This window comes from Mesoplodon densirostris, chromosome 9, assembly GCF_025265405.1.
Source record: "Mesoplodon densirostris isolate mMesDen1 chromosome 9, mMesDen1 primary haplotype, whole genome shotgun sequence".
NCBI lineage: Eukaryota > Metazoa > Chordata > Mammalia > Artiodactyla > Ziphiidae > Mesoplodon > Mesoplodon densirostris.
Genome location: NC_082669.1, coordinates 81,294,402 through 81,316,997, shown reverse-complemented (window position 1 = coordinate 81,316,997; position 22,596 = coordinate 81,294,402). Strand labels below are relative to the sequence as shown.

The 22,596-nt window shown below is 40.8% G+C and overlaps 1 protein-coding gene across 5 annotated transcripts in view; it reads right to left on the bottom strand.

Moving 5' to 3' along the window:
* The window catches only part of ST7 (suppression of tumorigenicity 7), a 261,439-nt gene that overhangs the window by 51,069 nt on the left and 187,774 nt on the right, over positions 1-22,596 (bottom strand). For all 5 annotated transcript variants that reach the window (XM_060108950.1, XM_060108953.1, XM_060108949.1 and 2 more), the window contains one exon: positions 4,922-5,036. In XM_060108950.1, coding sequence (XP_059964933.1) covers positions 4,922-5,036 — 115 coding nt within the window. The remainder of the gene's footprint in view (positions 1-4,921; positions 5,037-22,596) is intronic.

Below are 22,596 nucleotides of genomic sequence, written 5' to 3'. Positions count from 1 at the left end.
AACAGGCCATAACACTTTTGGGGAGGGCAAAAGACTGGGCTTTTATGCTCTTATTTTAACTGACATTTTATGTATGGTTTTCCATTTGAACAAAATGGATTGAGAACAGAGGTGAAGTTCAGGAGTGGTCACCTTAGCTCTTTATAAGGGTTAATAGTTACTGAATTCTTACTGTAGGGCCCACACTGTTCTAAACATTTACCATGGATTAACTGCTTTAATCCTCACAACAAATTCCCAGCTGTGTGATCCTGGGCAAGTTACTTAGGCTTTCTAAGCCATTTCCAGAGAAAGAAATGGAAGCTTAGAAGGTTAAGTGATGTGCTGAAGTTCACTCAGCCAGTGAAAGGCAGTGCTGGGACTTGATCTCAGCAGGCTGGCACCAGGGCTAGTCCTCTTCCCCACCAACAGGACTGCCTTTGGCATCCTCAGGGATCGCTAACTAGAGACAGAACTAGACACTCCCAAAGGAAATGCTCACAAAATTAGCACTCACATTCCTATTCACTTGCTCTGTGAGATTCTTCTAAAATTGAAATGGGCAAATGATAATGAATAAGAAACGCATGAATTCTTTTCCCCATTCCCACCCTAATCTTTGAGGCTTAAGCTTTCAACCTAGGTGGCCTATAAACTTCTTTGAAAGGCAATCCAAAGCTTGTAACAACTTTCTCAATGGCTTTGAAAAGAAGGTTCTCATGACTTAATGAGCTTAAAAAACATTTCTGTCTTTATAGCTAATGTATGACTGAAAAAAAAAGATAAACCTCAAATTAAATGAACACCATGCATCAAATCCCCTTTGTGACTAAAGAAATCAGGTACACGTTGAAGATGGAAAGCCATATTTTGAAGATGGTTTCAGAAAGATAAGCAAAAATAGATATGCCCAGTTCTTAAGGAATAGTTTTAAAAGAATCTTAAAAGACAATTTGGCATTACTGAAATTCTGCACCATGGCTCCAGCCCGCCTAATTCGTGCCTTTGTTAAGAGGAGTGAGAGAGGGAGAGAAAGTCACTTCAGCAAAGCATACGTTTATGAAAAACACATGGGCTTTTAAAGCCAGCTAAACCTGAATTTGCATCTCAGTTCTACAGTTTTCAAGGAATGGGGTCTTGAAAGTTACTTAAATTCACAAGCCTCAGTTTCTGCATCTGCTAAAATGGAATAACTACCTCCTTGCAAAGACACTGTAAGAGTTATAGGTAATGTGTGCAATGTGCTTGGCACATGGTAGGTTCTCGACAAACTGTAGCTGATAATAACAAGAACAGTGTTAATAAAAACAATACAAAATACTGCCAACAGCAGAGACCAGTGGAAGTATGATGATGGTTAAGAGCACGGGCCAGGGGTCAGACCACCTCAGCTTTTATCCTGGCTTTCCTTTCCTCCTAGAATTCACATCTTATTGAACCAAGACTGTTCTCAGTTTATCTCTGCTCTCATAACATAACATCTCCATGGCTTTACTTGACATCTTAGGCTCTTCACTTCAGCAAATGACTTAACTCTTCTCTGTACCATTACCACAGCTGTGAAATGGGGCTAATAATCCTATCTACCTCATACGCTTGTGGTGAGAATAAATGAGTCCAACCACATAGAGCTTAGAATCACATCTGACCCTGACACATCATAAGAACTCAATGCTAGCTGTTGCTGCTGCTGTTTTTTTTAGTTATTGTGTGAAGGACACTCCAAAACCAACACCAACCACCTGGATAAAAACTGCCCACCCCTAATGTTGTTTAACAAATTGAAACTAGAAGAGCATGAAAACTCCTGAGGCTGGCAAGACAGCATTTCAGACTAATGGCTAGAATAATATAAGATCAGAAGTTATGTCAAGGGAAAAAAATCAAAATTAGACTGCAGTTTACAAGGAGGTGTGATCAGTTAACTGGTAATCCTACTAAGAATCCAGGGTTGCCAAAGGGCTTCACTGTAAAAGGACTTTGTAAATGTCACTTTTAAAAGTCAAAGCAAATAAAAAAGTGGAGAATAAGAATGAGGCAAAGGGAATACAGGTTGCCTTCCTCCTTTCCTCAGAAGATGTTGTGTTTTTTCCCCCGTGTTTTACCGTATTTCTAAATCCTTTTTGCAAAGGTCAGAAAAGCAGCACTACCATTGTGTCACTTCCCAACATACTACTTAAAAAATTCAGCTACCTAGCAAATGTAATAAAGAAGGATTGCTGTACCCATAAAACATCCAAGAAACAGCTACCAAACCAGAGCATTCCAATTTGCAAAGATAACATATAATCCTGCTGCTTTGGGTGTGGCTCGATGGCGAGGGATGGTGAGGCTGGGATTCAAAGTACTGTCTCCAGCATCTCATGGATTAGGATGATGACATCTGAACCAGGGTGAAGAACAGGGCACCCCCATTGCTGTCTGTACTCCAAGCCCTCTGAAGCACCCACTTTCTAACACAGGGGCAGAAAATGGGACAAGAACTGGGTCAAGGTCCTTTGGGTCTCCAGAAAAAGCAGCAGGGATGAACTTGAAAGAGCCCACTTTATGGTACGAGGTGAGGAAGAAGAGGCATGTTTTTAATAGTCTTGTGTGGTTGCAGCTCACTCTTCAAGCAACAGTAACTTCAGCAGCCACTTCATTATATTTCTACTGTAAATGACACTGGCCTAAGCCAAGTCTGTACCAAAACACCCTCCAGAATTCAGCTGGGGTTAGGTCATCTGCAGTCTATTGACAACTGCTGAACTTAAAACCCCTAACGCGGCATCTCAGCAACAGTATGTGTCCTGCCACTAATGAGGCTCTTTTTCCATGAATAACGAATAAGAACATCATCTCTGTTGCCAGGTACAAACATCAACAAAGCTCAACACAAGGGCCTTGGTATGGTGAGTTTGTCCATTTGCAACAAAGGAATTTTGCAAAGTGAGAGCCAAGTTTTAGTGGAGGGTGGGACAAGCTCTTGTAACGAATAATGTGAACATATGTTATCAGAATCTAATAAATCAGCTTTGGGTGGTTGTGGAACAGAGGCTGTGCAATGGGATAGAGACAACAGAGAGCTCCAAATGAGTTCATTTCTTTATTTTACACTCAGTCTCGTAACACAAAGCTGATGATTTCTGTAATGAGCCAAGATCTTCATGAAAGGAGCCTTAGTAGATCTGATATCCCAAAGGCTCTGTTGGTTCAATCTTTTCTTAAGCCTTGATGCGTCAGGCTGAGGGCAGGTCGGCGCTGGGGATGAGAACACTGGAACCTTGCTATGACACTGATGGCTACGGGGTGGCATGTGGAAAAGTGCATGGCCACCTGAACCCGCGTGCTGGGTTCTGCTGGTCCTAAAAGGCCCGTAAGGTATGAGCATTTTGCCTCCAAGGTAGTTTCCTGGCTTAGACTCCCAAGGTCATCCCAACAGAGATTCCACATATAAACAGAGAACAAAAGTGAGCTGACATGAAGGCCCAACAGTCTTTATTTTGTTTACTATGAAGTGCGCCACAAATACTTTGCTCTCTTTCTAAAATCAGTTCCATACTAGGTGGCATATATCTTGTTACACAGGGTGCTCATGTTTGCACAGGCCAAGTGATGCCATCACTGGCTGACGGCTTTTAGTTTCCATCAGTGTGAGCAAGAATTAACAATAAAACAAAACAAAAACAGTCTCATGATGCCTCAGTTCCTCCAACTACGGAGGGTAACAACTCTAACCTATTTCAGAGATTCCTTATGAAGAACTGTATGTCAAAAATAAGACTCAAATAGTACAGTTTGCCCTATATGTTTGATGAATATTTTGACCTGAATAATTATTTTTTTATTTTTATAAATTAATTGTATTTATGTATTATTTTTGGCTGTGTTGGGTCTTCATTGCTGCACGCGTGCTTTCTCTAGTTGAGGCGAGCAGGGGCTACTCTTTGTTGCGGTGTGCAGACTTCTCGCTGCCGTGGCTTCTCTTGTTGCGGAGCATGGGCTCTAGGCGCGCGGGCTTCAGTAGTTGTGGCTCACAGTCTTTAGAGCACGGGCTCAGTAGTTGTGGCGCACGGGCTTAGTGACTCCGCGGCATGTGGGATCTTCCCGGACCAGGGCTCAAACCTGTGTCCCCTGCATTGGCAGGTGGATTCTTAACCACTGCGCCACCAGGGAAGTCCCCCTGAATAATTCTTTAAATACACTAAAGATGCTTGCTTAAGAAAAAATATTTTATAAAGTAAACAATGATCATAAGTAATCACTCCCTAATATCCATTTTATAAGCAAATATATTTATTTTCGGGAAAGAGTTAATGAAATATGGCAGAATAGTATGAAATTCTGCAGAGATTCCAGAAGCTAAGTCATGGCAGGTAATTATGTAGAAAATTTTTGTACAATTAATCAAATAGTAAATTCACAGACAATGTTAATATTAGCAGAAGATTTTTTCAAATATCTAGGAGATGTCAGCTTATTTTTCTGGTTTATTAAGAAGAGGCAAAATGTTATTCTGTGCTCATGGGTGAGTAACCAGAATGGCAAAGGGACCGCAAAGCCTCTCATATGAAGAAATGGGGGTTATTCTGCTAATGAGGAGAAGACCTGGGATGAAAGGGCCATGATCTTATCTTCAAATATTATTGAACTGTCACAAGGTTTGTAGCAAGAGCTACCAGCTGTTCTATTGCTTTGAAGGATCAACATAACCAACAGGTAGTGGTCACAGTCAGCCGATGAGGGGTCACAGCAGGAGCTCAAACAGTCAGTGCTGTTCCAACAAGGTACATGCTACCTGCAGAGGTTCTGAGTGATTCCTGACCATGGAAATCAGGTGGAAATTCTCTAAGAGGATAGTTATCAAAGTGCTGTGCTATAAAAATGATCCTTCTGATCTAATCATTGAAATACATCAAGAAGAGAGGAATACTCAAGTAGATAAGAGTACCCAAGGACTTACCATCATACTTTGCTAAGACTGCCTGAACATCAGCATATGCTTGTAGTTCCAGAAGGGCTTCTAAAAGGTTTTCATGGATGTTGAACATGCTCAGGAGAGGGAACTCCTTCATTAACTAGGAAAGAAGAAACCAAGGAATAATTAATATATGTTTCTTATCTTTTTAAAGTATAACTAATACTGAGTTATATTTATACACTATATATAAAAGTATAATGTAATTTTTAGAAGCATAATTAATACTGAATGATAAGCATTCATATCAATTATTATGTTGTAAAGCATTAAAGGCTTAAATTTTTTCCTGCTATTTTGGAAAAACGGCAACTTTGAATTTGTGAGAAAGTAAGGTGGGAGAAATTCCAAAAGTGAGGAGCTTTTATGGACACTGAGGAACATGCTTAGAGGTAGTACTGAATAATGTTAAAATGCCTTAAAGGTCAAATAAAGTGAAGGTTGAAAACTATCTCATATGTGTTAACAGTTAGCAGTTTGGGATGGAAGCCAGAGAGTAGAAGGAGAAACAAAAGGCACTGCTCTTTTGAGCAGCCTGGTGCCCAAGTTAAGGAGAAAAAGTAGGAAAATAACTAGAAGGTGATATGTGTTGAGAAAATCTGTAGGTAGTGAGACAGGGAATGTTAGTAAAAGAAGAGGATGTTCAGGAGTTCCTGCCTGGTGGTCTCAATTAAACAGAAGTCAAGATGATTTTCTGAGACTGAGGGAACAGGTGGCAGGGAGGAAACAGGAAGACAGCGGTGAAAGTGTAGAACAATCAGGGATTGCAGAGGCCGTCTTGGGGCCCTAACAGACTGGAGACCATGAATTTACAGAGGCTATACTTGGCACTGTTGTCAGGTTTCAGCTAACAGTGCTCAGCAGCCCAGGTACAGTGGCAAAGAGGTCAAATGATGAGGTTGAGCCTGGGAAGACTGAATTAGATTCAATGAGAAGTCAAGAAGAGAACCGGCTAGAATGGTGAAAGAATGATTAAAGGAACGGCCTCAGGTTCTGGACAGCATGGGGAGGAAGAGAGTTCCAAAGAGAGTTAAAAGATATAATAATGAATTTGACTGGAAGACAAAGAGAAAGAAGACAGGACCAAGAATTTCAGAGTAAAATCTTATCTTCAAGAAAAATAAATCTCACCTTAAGAAAAAGATAACCAGGTTCTTTATAAAGCAAAGACACACACACACACACACACACCTATTTATATATATGTGTGTGTGTATGTATGTATTGATGTATACGTATATATCCTCTATTTAATCTCCTAAATAGATAACTGTTTTCTATTATAATACAATGACCTCTAGAAAAGTGATACCTCTTTTTTTTTTTTTTTTTTTGCGGTACGCGGGCCTCTCACTGTTGTGGCCTCTCCTGTTGCGGAGCACAGGCTCCGGATGCGCAGGCTCAGCGGCCGTGGCTCATGGGCCTAGCTGCTCCGTGGCATGTGGGATCTTCCCGGACTGGGGCACAAACCCGTGTCCCCTGCATCAGCAGGCAGACTCTCAACCACTGCGCCACCAGGGAAGCCCCGATACCCCTTTTTTTGATGTCAAAACATTTTAAGCAATTGTGCTGAGAGAAATAATACTGAAAAATAGGCTAATTTACTGTTAAGCAAGAAACCAGTGGATACATTGCATTGACTATCCACTTCTTCCAAGTTATAAAATCTTTGCCATATTGTTTTGTTTTTTTAAAGCCAAGAACATTTAGCATATCTCTAAAAATAAGTAATTTTCTGCAGCTCCAAAGCATCGTATTACCAACGAATAACACCTATCAAAATGATTATGTCTTCAATAAGCCTGTCTGAACCCCCTAGAGACAGCCTGCAGTATTTTCATTGCTAGTAAAGTAAGTGAATAAGGCTGTATCACACATTGTTGATGTTCTGTAACCAATAAAAGTATTCTTGTTCTGGTTCACTTTGATTCTGGCTGACATCACCTTTTGATTTTTTTTCCCTTTATAATTAGTGCTTGTTAGAATTAAATCTTCATTCAGCATTTGGCAACACAATCAAGACATTCCCTAACCTGCAACATTTAAACATTTACCATTTTCAACCAATTCTTCAGGTAAAGGTCAAACTTCAAGGACACAAGTTATATTCTGTAATTTTAAAACTGCAACTCCAAATATTAGTATGCTGAAGCTTAAAAACTGAGAGGGGGGTCTAATTAAAATTCAATGAGTCTAAGAGCAAACATGGAGGTCTTGGCTTGTTTAAACAGAACTTGAAGCAAGACGCTAGGAGTTTGGGCAGCAATGCTTTCGCTGGAAGCTTGGACAGAGTATACCATGTCCAAAAAAACAATCACCAATCAAAGGATTTTAAACATGGCAAATAGCAAATGTTGAAGAGGTAATCGAAGTCATATGACAATCTGGAAATCTAGCTTTGCTTCTTGAATATAAACAAGAAGAAAAAGTGAACCTTCTGCTGCCCCATCTCACTCTAGCTCGCACCTGGCCCTCTCCAGCCCTTCACAACAAGCTCTCTTAGAAAAAATCCATGAATGTTCTACTCCCGCAGCTCCCTTCAGTCCTCACTGCAAGCTACAATCTGGCTTCCAGCCCCACAATTCCTCTGAATCTGTTCATTCCACATTTCCAGGTGACTTAAGTTGCTCCTGTGGACACCCTCCAGTCCTCTTCTTGCTTGACCTCTGCAACATTTGACAGTTTGATGACTTTTTCCTTGAAACTCTTGTGTCTCTTGGCTTTCTCAACACCATTCTTGTCTGGTTTTCTTCGTACTTATCTTCTAGCTTCTTCTCTAGTTTCCCCCTTGTCTGCTAGTTAGGAGAAGGTTGTCTCCCTAGTTATGCCCCAAGTGCCCTTCACATAAACACCCTCATCTCTCGGGTACTTTCGTGTCCAGGGTCTCAATACCACCACCTTTGTGGGGATGGCTCCCACATCCTCACATCCTCACATTCTGCTCTGACCTCTCTCCTAAGCCGTTATATCAATTTATAAACTATCTCCCTGACAGTTTTACCCAATCCATCTAATACTGGGCTCATAAATTTCTCCTCCCCATGCCAACCCTTCAAACCTGTTTTTCCCCGCCGTAGTACTTCCTATTTCGGAAAAGAACCATTAAGCCCCACTAGCCCTACTAACCATTAAGCCCTACCCACAATAGCCACCTTAGAGGTCCCTAAACCCCTGAATTCATATGTAAAAGATGCTGGTAGTTTTCATCAGGTTCGAAGAAAGCTCTGTCATGCAAACAAATACATAAACATAAAACAAGCAAACTCTTTAAGAATCATTATCATTTCCTCTTTTCTCTGACCTTGCTGCCAATAACTTAGTTTATGCCCTTACACTTGGCCTAAATTGCTCAAATAGCATCTTCCTCTGCTTGCTTCTAGATCACCTTTTTCCAACCCACCCTTCACATTACTGTCATAATGGCTTTTCAAATAAACACATTTAAGTCCATCTCAAGCCTGCTTAAAAGGCAACCACTGACGTGGCTGGACGTATCCTAAGGAAATATGCAGATGTGAATATAAATTTACAAACAAGATTGTCTTTCACGACATTATTTATAGTAGTGAAAAATGCAAGCAACTTAAAACTTTATCTCTTATGAGGCATTTATGTAAAATAAGATATAGTCATCTATTAGGCTATGATATACAGTCATTAGTAGCTAACTTCTCAAATAATTATTAATGGCATGGCCTTGGAAATGCAGACACATGACATTACATTAGAAAAAGTAAGATACAAACCAAATAACACAATAAGATCAAGATTTTCTTTTGTATCTATGCATAGAAACATACTTGGTTAGAAACATACCAAAATGTTTACTAGTAGTTATTTCTGGTTAGTGAGATTAAAGGTGATTTTTATTTCTTCCTTCATATTTACCATAGGTTGTAATACTTTCAAAAGGAGTATGTGTACATTCTATAAACGGGGGAGGAAAAACTGTTTTTGAGAATATTGACTTCTCTGAGAACTATGAAACATTGATAAAGGAAATTGAAGATGATTCAAAGAAATGGAAAGCTATCCCATGCTCTTGGATTGAAAGAATTCATACTGTCAAAATGGGCATACTACCCAAAGCAATCTACAGTTTTAATGTGATTCTTATCAAATTACCCATGGCATTCTTCACAGAACTAGAACAAATAATCCTAAAATTTATATGGAACCACAAAAGACCCGGAATTGCCAAAGCAATCCTGAGGAAAAAGAACAAACCTGGAGGCAGAACCCTCCCAGACTTCAGACAATACTACAAATCTACAGTAATCAAAATAGCATGGTACTGGCACAAAAACAGACATATTGATCAATGCAACAGAACAGAGAGCCCAGAAATAAACCCACACACCTATGATCAATTAATCTTTGACAAAGGAGGCAAGAATATACAATGGGGAAAAGACAGTCTCTTCAGCAAGTGGTGTTGGGAAAGCTGGACAGCCACATGTAAATCAATGAAGTTAGAACACACCCTCACACCATATACGAAAATGAACTCAAAATGGCTTAAAGACTTAAATATAAGACATGATACCATAAAACTCCTAAAAGAGAACATAGGCAAAACCTTCTCTGACATAAATTGTAGTAATGTTTTCTTAGGTCAGTCTCCCGAGGGAATAGAAATAAAAGCAAAAATTTAAAAATGGGACCTAATTAAACTTAAAAGCTTTTGCACAGCAAAGGAAACCATCAAGAAAACAAAAAGACAACCTATGGAATGGGAGAAAATATTTGCAAATGGTGCAACTGACAAGGGCTTAATTTCCAAAATATACAAACAGCTCAATATCAAAAAAACCCAAACAACCCAATTAAAAAATGGGCCAAAGACCTAAACAGACATTTCTCCAAAGAAGACATACAGATGGCTAACAGGCACATGAAAAAATGCTCAACACTGCTAATTATGAGAGAAATGCAAATCAAAACTACAATAAGGTATCACCTCACACCACTCAGAATGGCCATCATCAAAAAGTCTACAAATAATAAATGCTGGAGAGGGTGTGGAGAAAAGGGAACCCTCCTACACTGTTGGTGAGAATGTAAATTGGTGCAGCCACTATGTAGAACAGTATGGAGGTTCCTTCAAAAACTAAAAATAGGGTTACTGATACGATCCAGCAATCCCACTCCTGGGCATATATCTGGAAAAGATGAAAACTCGAATTCAAAAAAAATACATGCACCCCAATGTTCACAGCAGCACTATTTACAATGGCCAAGACATGCAAGCAACTTAAGTGTCCATTGGCAAATGAGTGGATAAAGGGGCTTCCCTGGTGGCACAGTGGTTGAGAGTCCGCCTGCCGATGCAGGGGACACGGGTTCGTGCCCTAGTCCAGAAAGATAACACGTCTGTGGAGCGGCTGGGCCCGTGAGCCATGGCTGCTGAGCCTGCGCATCCGGAGGCTGTGCTCCACAACAGGAGAGGCCACAGCAGTGAGAGGCCCGCGTACCGCAAAAAAAAAAAAAGAGTGGATAAAGAAGATGTGGTATATATGTAATGGAATATTACTCAGCCATAAAAAAAGAATGAAATAATACCATTTGCAGCAACATGGACAGACCTAGAGATTATCATACTAAGTGAAGTAAGTCAAACAGAGAAAGACAAATATCACATATCACTTATATGTGGAACCTAAAAAAAATGATAGAAATGAACTTATTTACAAAACAGACTCATAGAAAACAAACTTATGGTTACCAAAGGGGAAAAGGGGGAACAGGGATAAATTAGGAGTTTGGGATTAACAGATACACACTACTATATATGAAACAGATAAACAACAAGGACCTACTGTATAGCACAGGGTACTATATTCAATATCTTGTAATAACCTATAATGGAAAAGAATCTGAAAAAGAATATATATATGTATATATGTGTGTATATATATATATATATATATACACACATATATATATGTATGTATCTGTATTAACTAAATCACTTTGCTGTACACCTGAAACTAACACAATATTATAAATCAACTATACTTCAATAAAAAGGGAGAAAAAAGAACAAAAAAGAATATGGACTTCTTATCAAATTTAGGATATAAAGTCCTTAGCATGGCAAACACAGCCCCTCGTGACCAGCCAGCCTCACTTCTAGCCATTTACTAGACACACACCACATCTCGCCATAGAATGGCTTTCAGTTCTTTAAACAAGCCACATTCACTCATATTTCTACCTGTGTGCTCCCTCTCCCTGGGTGCTCTTCCTGCGGCCTCCTGGGTCAATCTGGCCAGGTCCTCAACTTCCAGGAACCCTAACCTGCCCACCCCTGACTCTTGACCTCTTATCCTCCATCTGCCAGGTTAGGTACTCCTGCCCCAAACTCCCAGAGTCCTTGTCACAATGGTCTGCTGGTCCATCTTCCCCATGAGCCTGGGAAGAGTGTGAGAGCAGGAACTCTGTCTTATCACTAGGTTCTTGGTCACTGACTGACCCATCGTAGGTGCTCAACACATATTTGATGAATGGAAGGCTTTTTAAAGGCTTTTAACAGTACTCTTCCTTTGGGGTACATGTCATATGTGTGCTGCCACATGCCTGCTTCAGGGCCTGGGGTCACATATCCCTCAACATGTTCCTCTACCATTTAAAATCTACCAATGACTTTCAGTATCCGCACCTTAGAAAAGGTATAGCTAGAACCCATGAGCTTTGACTCAATGTAAGGAAGAATTTTCTTATACTTAGAGCTGTCTGAAAATGAACAGATGGTGTACAAAGTCTCCATCAATGGAACTTCTTAGAGAGAGAGGATGGTCACTGGACAGGGACGCTCAAGAAAAGACAGAGGACCTTTTAAATCCTCTAATTCCAAGGAAAAGCATCCCAGCTCCTAAGCATAACTTTTAGGCCCTCCCTCAGCTCAGTGCCAGATGCCTCTTGCCTGCCCTCCCACACCCCCAACCCCCACCCCCGTCTTCTACAGATTAAACTCTAGCCTAGTTGGATCAGACTATTATACACCATCCCCAGAATTCTTTCTACAGTTCCTAGACACTGTGTTTTTGCTCAAACTGTTCTTACCACCTGGAATACCTTTTCGCTTCATTTACAAGGCAGCCTGTCAAAATCACCCCACCCTCCAAAGCCCAGATCAAATGCCACCTCCTAAAGTCACAGCATCATAGAAAGTGAGAGCCAGAAGAGCTCGTGGAGATCATCCAAACACCCTCCTCAGTTTACAGACAGCTCCCTCCCACCCCCGCCCCACCAAACAACAATGAAGGCTGCAAATTTAAGTCATTCAGCCAAGTTAGTGCCAGGCCTATGATTCAAATCAGTACTGATTCCAAATTTCAACACATCAGAACACTGTCTCTGGCCTGCCAAGTCTAGGAGAACTAAACCATTTTGCTTATGCTTCTCTGCTATAACACTTACCTATCTGCTTGGTATTGTGTTTGCATGAATATATGAAGACAGCTATATTACAGAGGAAAGGGCCCTCTATATTTGGAGTTATTCATGAGTTTCAATCTCACTTCTACCACTTACTACCTGTGTGACTTTGTATACATTACATAACCTCTCTGAGCCTTGGTTTTCGTATCTCCTGGGTCTCAGCCCATATGGCATCTTCCCAGACTCTCTCTACCACCTATCTGATGTCATCACTGCACTCACATCACCATTTTCTATTGCTTCTATCACATTCTGAAATCGTCTTATTTATTTACTTATGTAGCTGAATATTAGATAATTTAAAAAGCAAAACAGTAAACAGAGTGACAGTAGGTAATACTATAATTTCACAGGTCAGCAAATTTTTTCTGTATAGAGCCAGAGAGCAAATACTTCGGGCTTTGCAAGCCATATGGTCTCTGTTGTGACTACTCAATTTTGACATTACAGCATGAAAGCGGCCATGGACAGTACATAAATGAATGAGTGAGGCTAGGTTCCAACAAAATTTAACTTATAAAAACAGGCAGGAGACCAGATTCGGCTGCAGGCCTTAAATTGCCAATCCCTGGTTAACTGGAATAAGTTTCAAAAAACAAAAGGTCTTCATAAAATGAGTTTTATAGTGATATTACATTTGAAAAACAGCATCTCTCACACACACACAGCTGGTTCAGCAGGCTGTAGTAAAATGGAAAAAGGCCTACTCTACAACCCAATACTTCCTCTTCCAGCTCTGTTTCCTACAGCCCGTTCATACATATTTCTGAGGATTCGCATACTGTGATATTCACACAGGATGAGGAGACTGTCATAAATAGCAGAATGGATAGATCAAATGAGGTTTACTCATGACAAAATGTTATTCAGCAGGCAAAAGGAATGAGTTAAGCTTAATATATCTTAATGTAGACAAACATCAAGCAGTTTTGAGTTCTCTAGAAATACTCTAGAGAAACAGACTGGAGAATATAACATTTAATTAAATTTTTTAATGCACACAAAACAATCCTACATATTGTTTATGGGTATACTTTATGGAAATAAATGAAAGCAAACTGAAGAAACAAAGTTGCTGGTACCTAAGGGGAGGTGAATGGTGTGAGTGGTAGTCACATGGGGTCTATAGCTTTATATCGTTTTATGACAAAAACCGTTAATTATTAATTTACTACTATTTATTTTTATAATTAATTCTGGGTAGTGAGGCTGTTTTTTTCATATATTAAATTTTTATACATTTTTAAAGTTGCTTCCTCAAACATAGGAAGCTCATTAGATGTACTTTTCATTTGTAATTCCTCAAGTCATGAAGACTTCGATTTTTATCATTTAGACTTTAATTTGTTTTCCTATATTCTAATTGCCCTTTGAAGCAAAATTACTTCTTCCTGTTGGGGGTTTGACTCTGTAGCTCCTTAAAATATTGCTAGCAATGTCTGATTAGACAACATTTAGAGAATTTCCTCCAAAATTAATGTGAGTTAATAGATTTTAATATACTGCACTTGAATTTGATAATGATGACAAGATAATAATAGCTAATCTCAGATGAACCACATCTTAGAGTCCCATCTTAGAGTCCCAATTTTCCTCCATTTGAGTTCCAGAGAGTAGGGCTGCTGACAGACGTGGTGTGAAGAGCTATAAGAATTATTATCTTACCTTGAAGGATGCTTCAGAGTTAAATTGCCTCTAAGTCCCTCCCTCTCTAACCCTTATAGCTGGGATTGGGGTTGAGGTTGGAGCTAGGGTTAAGGGTTAGGCTTAGCTGAGACAACCTAACAGGAAAACTCTTCTGTCATAAAATTCCTTCTTGCTTCCTCTCCAGAACCACAAAGATTCCCATGACATATTGTTTTCAAAATAAAAGAGAAGGCACCGCACATATCAGTGGGGCTGCTGGAAAGGGTTCAACATGGGGGAGGTAGTATACAAAAGTCAAGAGCAGCACTGCCTTTGGAATCAGATAGACCGGGTTCCCATTCAGGGACAGTGGAGTTTCTTGGCACCAGGTGAGCTTATTTTTCTCATCTGCAAGATAAGGATAACACCTAGCTCACAGTGCACCCAGACACAATCTGGGGCTTGGTAAATGTCAGTCATTATCCTTGCATGTTAACACCAGATACACTGCATTTTCAAGGTGCTATTTGTTTCGCTGTGTGTGACTAAGTTTCCTTCAGGGGTTTAACTGCGCAGTATAACATATCACAATTCATTTATTTATTTTGAAATAATGTACAAAAAATAGCTTGGTGACATAATTAGCCTTTCTACTAAGAAACTCGAATGAAGACATATGATAAACATAAAGGCCTGTTTTCTATAAGCTAAGTCATTCTAAATAAATCTTTAAAGTCCTATCTAGCATAGTTCTGTTTATTTATTGCCAGCTATCTTCTCTGCGCTGGTAATTGCTTTCTCCTGGCAGTAAGAAATTTATATGCCCTGTTTTGCCCAAATATTACAGTTCACATACAATGAAAACACTAACTCTCCTATGATTCCTCTAATACCTAGGGGGAAGAACATGGGACGGGCCAAGGATAGAATTTCAGTTTCAATTTTACATCATCTGGCTATTGTCAGTTCAACTTTATTTCAATGGAAGAATTTGAGGCACTTCTGAGGTTAACATTTATGAGCTCAAATAGGAAAAAAAAGGAGAGTTAATTTACTGGATTTGAAATACTCTATGGACATAATTTAGAACTACGATCTGTATGCTTTTTCTCAGCTGACTTACAGGATGAAAACAACAGTTTAAACTTTTCAAGTTTGATTTGTATCTATTTAAACATTTTATTAGTTTAGCTATCCATGCATTGTTCTTTGAGTGAGAAAAGCAATGTGAAAATCCTTACATATTTTAAGGCAGAGGTAATTAAAAGAGATCCTCAGCCAGACTCCTACTGAGCTCAATGCAAGCTTGGCCTAATTAAAGTTTATAGAATTTGGCCTGTATTATATTCAAACAGCAGATACTATTTTCTTATAGTTGCAAGTTTGACATTATTTAATTACAGTTTCAAATAAAGGCATAAACAGAAAATAGAAAAGACACTCTGTATTGCATGCTTATTATTTTGTCATTGATTTTTACTGACACTAAGGGCCATGAAAGGAAAAAATGAATTGTTTACCAGTGTCCTCAGAGGCTCATGAGAGTTCCAGTTACACAGACCACTCTAAAATGCAGTCCTGAGAGGCTTAAACATACATTAATAAGAAAACATCATTTTCAGATCTAATCTAAAGGAAAATATTAAGCTGCATCTATTGCAAAGTAACATGACCAATACATGATATGCATGGACAGTTAGTTAAATCACCAGTTAACTAGTTCTTCACTGAACTGAGCACATGAAGTAAATACATTCATCACCGAGAACTGGAGAGGAAAGTAACAGTTGTCAGCATGATAGTGAATCATCCAATGACAGCTTGGTATGACCCCAAAACTCAAAGGGCTGGAAGGTTACCTAAATAATTATCTACTTTTCTTTTTTTTTCTTTTTTTTTTTTTTGCTGCGGTACGCGGGCCTCTCACTGTTGTGGCCTCTCCCGTTGCAGAGCGCAGGCTCCGGACGCGCAGGCTCAGTGGCCATGGCTCACGGGCCCAGCCGCTCCGCGGCATGTGGGATCTTCCCGGACCGGGGCACGAACCCATGTCCCCTGCATTGGCAGGCAGGCAGACTCTCAACCACTGCGCCACCAGGGAAGCCCTTATCTACTTTTCTTGTCAAAATTATGCTCAGTTCATTACAGAGAAGGAAATTTTCCTTAAAAATTTCTAGTGAACAAGACGAGCTTTGCATTTACACAGATCCTAACAAAAATATTTTCAGTATAAAACTTCCTCTTCCATTTGTTACTCAATCCGTTAAAGATAAAACAAGGACAGCCCTGGTCATACCTTAGGAATCTTCAAAGATTCTCTTCTTCAACCTCTACCTTTCTCAGTGACATTTTTTTTTTTACCTCGCTTTAAGACATCTAAGAACATTTCTTTCCAAAAGCAAGGAACTGATAGCACCACTGTCTCATCTATGTTATTGGATATTTGTAAAATTTCTTTACTCTAAACTCTATGGTAAACTGCAGTTTCAAGAACCCTGAGGGTGAAGCTGGAGAAGAGGGCAGGGAAGAAGTCAGCCTCATCCTGTCTTGGGGAAAAGAATGATTTATAATGGTCCTCAAAACTGACAGGTAACACGTTGAGTAAAACATTTTCTTTATCATCTTAAACTGCTTCAAACAGGGCTGTGCCCTAGCCCTGAATTCATGAACAAATCTGAACAATTTGATGCATATTTGAAATGGCTTGGAAGAAGGCCTGGTAACGGAAAACAGGACGATAAGCATCCTTCCCTCTGTGATGACATGGCATTGCTCTCCTGTTCCAGGAGTGGCCTCAAGGAGCAGCTAAACGTACTGGCCAACAATTGCTGTCAGAAAGGACTTTTTATGCCAAAACCACAATAACTGTGTCTGGCAGACACCCTTCCACATTCACATGGGTAATGGTAAATAACTCTACTCAGAAGATTAACTCATTTGGTTATCTAGGGCACAGTTATTAACAAATACTCACCCTGGCAGGCATCTCACAACAGGGTCATGCTGAAAGTTTACAATTATGAAAGATTCTTTTATAGCAACAGGCAGAAGGTCAGTACTTCAACCTCTGACACTCATCCCCGCACTGCTCTGTAATCACTTTGCCTCCCAGTGTTCTCCTTCCTCCCCAAGTCTTTCCACTCTATCCTCCTGAAACCTGAGTCCATGATATACAAATTCCCCAACACATCCATAAGCTATTTACAGAACATGACCCTGAGTTCACTGCTTCTGTAAATTCCCCCCACGAAACTTATGTGTATCAGCAGGATGTAGGGCTGGCTTCTCCTAGTTCCCCAAAGCACATCTAGACCATTACCGCTCAGCCCTGGGGCAGCAGTTTCTGGTCCTCTGAAGCTCACGTGATGATGCTCCAGTACCGGCCACCATCCTTTGATCATGTTGTCTACCAGATAACAGATCCTCATACACTAAAGATTTTGGCACCTGTCTCCGTATTCTCACTCTGAACCTCAAGTCCTACCCTCAATGTAGATGATTACAGTCCAGGTAAACGTTCCACCTAGTATCCGAGATTCTCAACTGTTCTACTGTCTCTAAGGAAAAGACTGTCCGTCCCTCTACTGCAATTAAGTAACCCAAGGTCATAGCCAAACTCCAGACTTTGACATCTAGATGTGTCCCATCTATGCAACTCTCTGACCAGAATGTACCAATCTCTAGTTATCTTACACAATTACTCACACTAAACTTCCTCTCTAATTTCACTAAGACCACCGGTGCCTTTTCCTGTCCACTTTTTTTGGTCCCTATCTCTCTCAGGCCATTCCCATTACTCTTAGTGTTTTTCTTCTCCTAGCTTCCATGGTATCACACTTTCTTGGTTTTCCTCCTATATTTCCAGGTGCTCCTTCTCAGAAGCTACTGGATGCTTCTCCCCTACCCAGCCTGTCAATGTTGGAGACCACAGGGCTCACTTATTAACCTTCTTTCTTCTCTATCTACATCTCTACACACATGATCTCACTCAATACCATGGCTTTCACTCCCACATATGTTGATAACTCCCAAATTCCTCACCCTTGAATTCCAGACACATACCCAATTGTCTTCCTGATACCTCTACCTGGAGGTAAAATAGACCATTTCAAACTTAACATGGCCAAGGCAGAATCCCTGCTTTACCCTGAAAATCTGTTCCTCTCCTATTTGTCCTCCTCTCCACAAATGCTATGACCATCACGAAGCCGCTCAGACTAAAAACCTGTGGACTCCTAGGTTTTCCTTGACTATATAATTTCTTTCTTTCCACATCCAATCCATTCAGTGGTTCATTTTTTCAATTGGTTATTGAGAGGCTACTAAGTGCCAGGCACTGCTCTATTGGGAAATGGTAGTAAACAGATTAAAAAAAAAAACAAAAAAACCTTGCCTTCCCGAAAGTGACATTTTAGTGAAGGGAGATAGAAAATATGCAGATAAATATAAAGAGAGACTCTCAAGTGGTGACACATTCTAAAGAGAATGAATAAAGCCGGGAATGAACAGAGTTAGGGAATGCTGGCATGGCAGGCAGATGACGGTTTAAATAGAGCAGTCGGTGAAGGCAGCACAGGGAAGGTGGGATTGCGAAGGTGGGAAGGTGGGATTGCGAAGGTAGCATTTAAGCAGAAACTAAAGTGGGTGAAGGAGCTAGTCATGAGACTGGAAGAGGAGAATTCCAGGGAAGGGTTCCACAAGTAAAGATCCTGAGGTGGCAGTGAATCTGGCGTGTTCAACAAACAGGAAGAAGGCCAGTGTGGCTAGACCACAGTGAACACAGAGCAGAAATGACGGTTGGACTGTGTAGAGTCTTCTAGGCCACTTGTAGGGTTTAAATTCAGAATGAAGGTTTTAAGCCAAAGAATGACATGGTCTAACATGTTTCAAATGGTTCATCCTAGCTGCTGTGTGGAGAGTAGATGCAAGGGTACAGGAGTGCAGGCAGAAAGACCAGTTGGAAGGCTCTTATAATCCAATGTAGGGTAATGATGGTTGAGATCAAGGGGGTGGCTGTAGATATAGTAAGGTGTCGGGTTCTAAATCTATTTTAAAGGTAGAGCCAATAGGATTTGCCAATAGTCAAATCATATTGATTCTATGTCCAAATATATCTCAAATCCATCCACTCCTCCATTGCCACCCTCAATTCCAAACCTTCATCAGCTCTTGTCTGGACTACAACTGTAACTGCCCACCTGGACTCCCTACCTCCATTCTTGCCCTCCATCTCAACAATGTACCCAGCAATCTTATAAAATCATCAGTAAGATCACATCCCTCCTTTGTTTTACACACGTTTAAGTTTCACATACTGTATATTAACAGTGAAAACTAAACACCTTACTATTTCCTGCACAGCCCTGGATGACACCGCTCCTGCCTGCCTTTCCACATTCACCTGGTTCCAACCTTCCTTTCACTCACCTGGCCTCCTCTTCATTCCCGCCCAACTCTTTCCAGCCTCAAGGTCTCTGCTTTAGCTCTTCCTCTGTAACGTCCTTCCCCAGATCTTTACATGGCTGGCTCTCTCTCACCTTTCAGGCCTCAGAAATAAAGTTACCTCCTGTGGACACCTTCTTTGAGCAATTATCTGAATTAGCCCCTCTCCAGGTACCCTTTATCACAGCAGCCTTTTTAGTTCCTTCATAGCATTCACCACAATCTGTAACTGCCTTTATCATCATGTCTCCTCTCCTCATCATAACTGCTCCATTAGAGCTGTAACTGTTGTCTGTCTTGTTGTCCACTCTGTACTTTGTGCCTAGAACTGGGGCTGGCACCTTGTAGGCACTCAAAAGACACCAGTCTCTAGAAAAGACCGAGTCCATCATCCCTTCTTCCTTCCCTCCCTCCCTCCCCTCCCCGACCTAGAGCCCATAGTTCATCTCCTTAACACTTCCTTGACAATCCTTCAAGTTCCCGACTTGTCTTTCTATCGCACTCACCCTACAACAACTGACCTCTGATCAACCCAGATGTCTATCAGTTCTGCCCCAACATTCAGGCTAAAGGCCACAAGTGTAAGGTTCGGAGGAACAACTAAAATATAATGATCTCCAACCTCTGCTGGGCCGATGCTGCCCAGTAACCCTCAGTATTTCCCTGGTGACTTCTCTCTCCCACTCCACCATCTCTTCATACTTCTAACTCAGCTCCTGCCAGTGAACTCTTAGCAGAAGATCTTGTCAAGTATTAGTCAAGAAAACAAGTCAACAGGCAGGACCCCCTTCAATTCTTCAGCCCTACCCCTCCACTACAAATCCCATCTGCATCCAGATACACCTGCATATTTCTATCAGCCACACATGGGGTCCCTCCTTTAGTCAATCCTTCCCTCCTGTGCTCTGGAATTCATCACTATGCACTCCTCAGGACCTCATTCTAGCAACGATCCCTTCTCTTTCAAATGTATGTTCAACTTTTGCCTTTCTTCTCAGTCTTTTTCCACCATCATTTGAACATGCTCAAGTCTTCTACTGCTTATGTGTTCCCTTCTAGGTATCATCACCTCTCTTTCTCTTTTACATACTAGCTTATTGAAAGTGTTGTCGCCAGAAGACATTACCTCACATTCAGTGGACAATGCAATGCAATCTATTTTATACCCTCTACATCCCACTGATCTTGCTTCTGCCAAATTACCAACCACCTCTTTGGAGTAAAATGTGACAAATATTGTCTCCATAATAAATATTTACCAGATACTTAATGTATGACAAGTACTGCACTAAGAACTGTCTAGATCTCATATTCATGTTCCTTTCTTGCTATGGTTTTCACAGCACAACATGCTCCTAGATTTTCTTCCTATTTCACTGGTCACTTCTTCTCAAGTCTCCTTTGATCAAACTATTCTGCACTCTCCTCCAAACCTCTTTTTAAATATTCACTCTTCCATATATGATCCCATCATTGCTCATGGTTTTAATCATCTTCCATGCTGATCATTGCCAGAACTCCCTCCAGCCCAGGTCTCTCTCCTGAGCTCAAGGTCTGTATGTCCCAAAGCCTACTAGACATTTCCATTTGGATAACCCACAGGTACTGCAAAACAGCATATCTATAATTGAAATAATTCCATCTATCCTCCCCCACCCACTCCCAAAACCAGCTACTACTACAATCTCAATCTCCATGATGGCACCGTTGTCTCCCCTGCTTCCCAAAAAAGAAATCAAGAAATCAGCCATGACCTCTTCTTGTTCTCTCCCTCATACACCACTCAATGTCCTGAAAGTTAAAAAAAAAACAAAGACCAAAAAAACCCTTATCTAACCAGTCTTCAACTTCTCTCAACTCTACCTCTGAAATCTCTCAAACTGGGCCAAGGAGTTGGGGTTGTTCTACCAGGACCTGTTAAATTAAAGCCAGAGCATTCAGATGTGTCTCCCCATCCCTGTAGGATAGAAGGCAAAGTTAAAAAAGAAACTATGTAAGACAGGAGTGACATTTCTCTCTTTCTGAAAGGAACATATGCTCAGATGCAGCAGTGTAAAATGAACTCTTACTTTTTAGAGAAAGGTCTAAATAAATTTCCCTGCCTGAAATCAGGGATGTATGAGAGCACTAGGCAGACCTATTTATTAATAAATAAGCTCCAAGTCTACTCCAGAAACCGTTATGTATCTCACATCACTACAGTAAAAAAACTCAGGCAAAGGACTTACAAATTGAGATGGAAGACTGAACAAGCATGTCTACCTACTCTCTCTCCCACAGACCTACTGCAGTGATGGGAAAGTGGTACAAAAGGAGACAAACCAATACCTGTGATGAAAACAGCGAAGGGGGTGGGAGGAATGGCTGGCAGTCACTGAACAAGAGACTTTAACAAACTTCTCCAAGACAAATTACAAACGGGCATTGATTAAACTACAGTAGAGGAAGCAGAGGAAGCCTCAGCTGTTCTTCTGAGAAAAGACACAGAGAAGCTCCAAAGTTGGAGCTGGCAGAGACAGAGAGCAGGAGTGGGTTGCAGAGCAGTAACCATACATGACTAAACACCTGACCACAGACCAGTTGGGCTAAACAGCCCTCCTCATCCCCCTGAGTTTAATGGAAATGAAATGACTGCCTAATCTCTCATTAGATGAGTGCTCACTAAAGAAACTGAAGATCTGTTCAGGGTGGAAAAGAGCTTGCAATGTGGTCGTAAGATCTCAGTCAAGTCCTCTGGTTTGTGCATTTGGTGGGATGTGGTTAGGAAGTGATCCTGTCTACTCCCCACCCAGGCATCCATTCACCTATCCATCCATTCAACAAAAATTAACTGAGTAGCTATCATGTGCCAGGGAACAAGATGAAGTTCCTGCCCTTGTGGAGTGACTTTCTAGTGGAGATGCAGGACACAGACAACAAATAAGTAAGTAAGTAGGTAAATAAATAAATAAATGAGATAATTTCAAAAGTGAAAGGGCGGGCTTCCCTGGTGGTGCAGTGGTTGAGGGTCTGCCTGCCAATGCAGGGGACACGGGTTCGTGCCCCAGTCCGGGAGGATCCCACATGCCGTGAAGCGCCTAGGCCTGTGAGCCATGACCGTTGAGCCTGCGCATCCGGAGCCTGTGCTCCGCAGTGGGAGAGGCCACAACAGT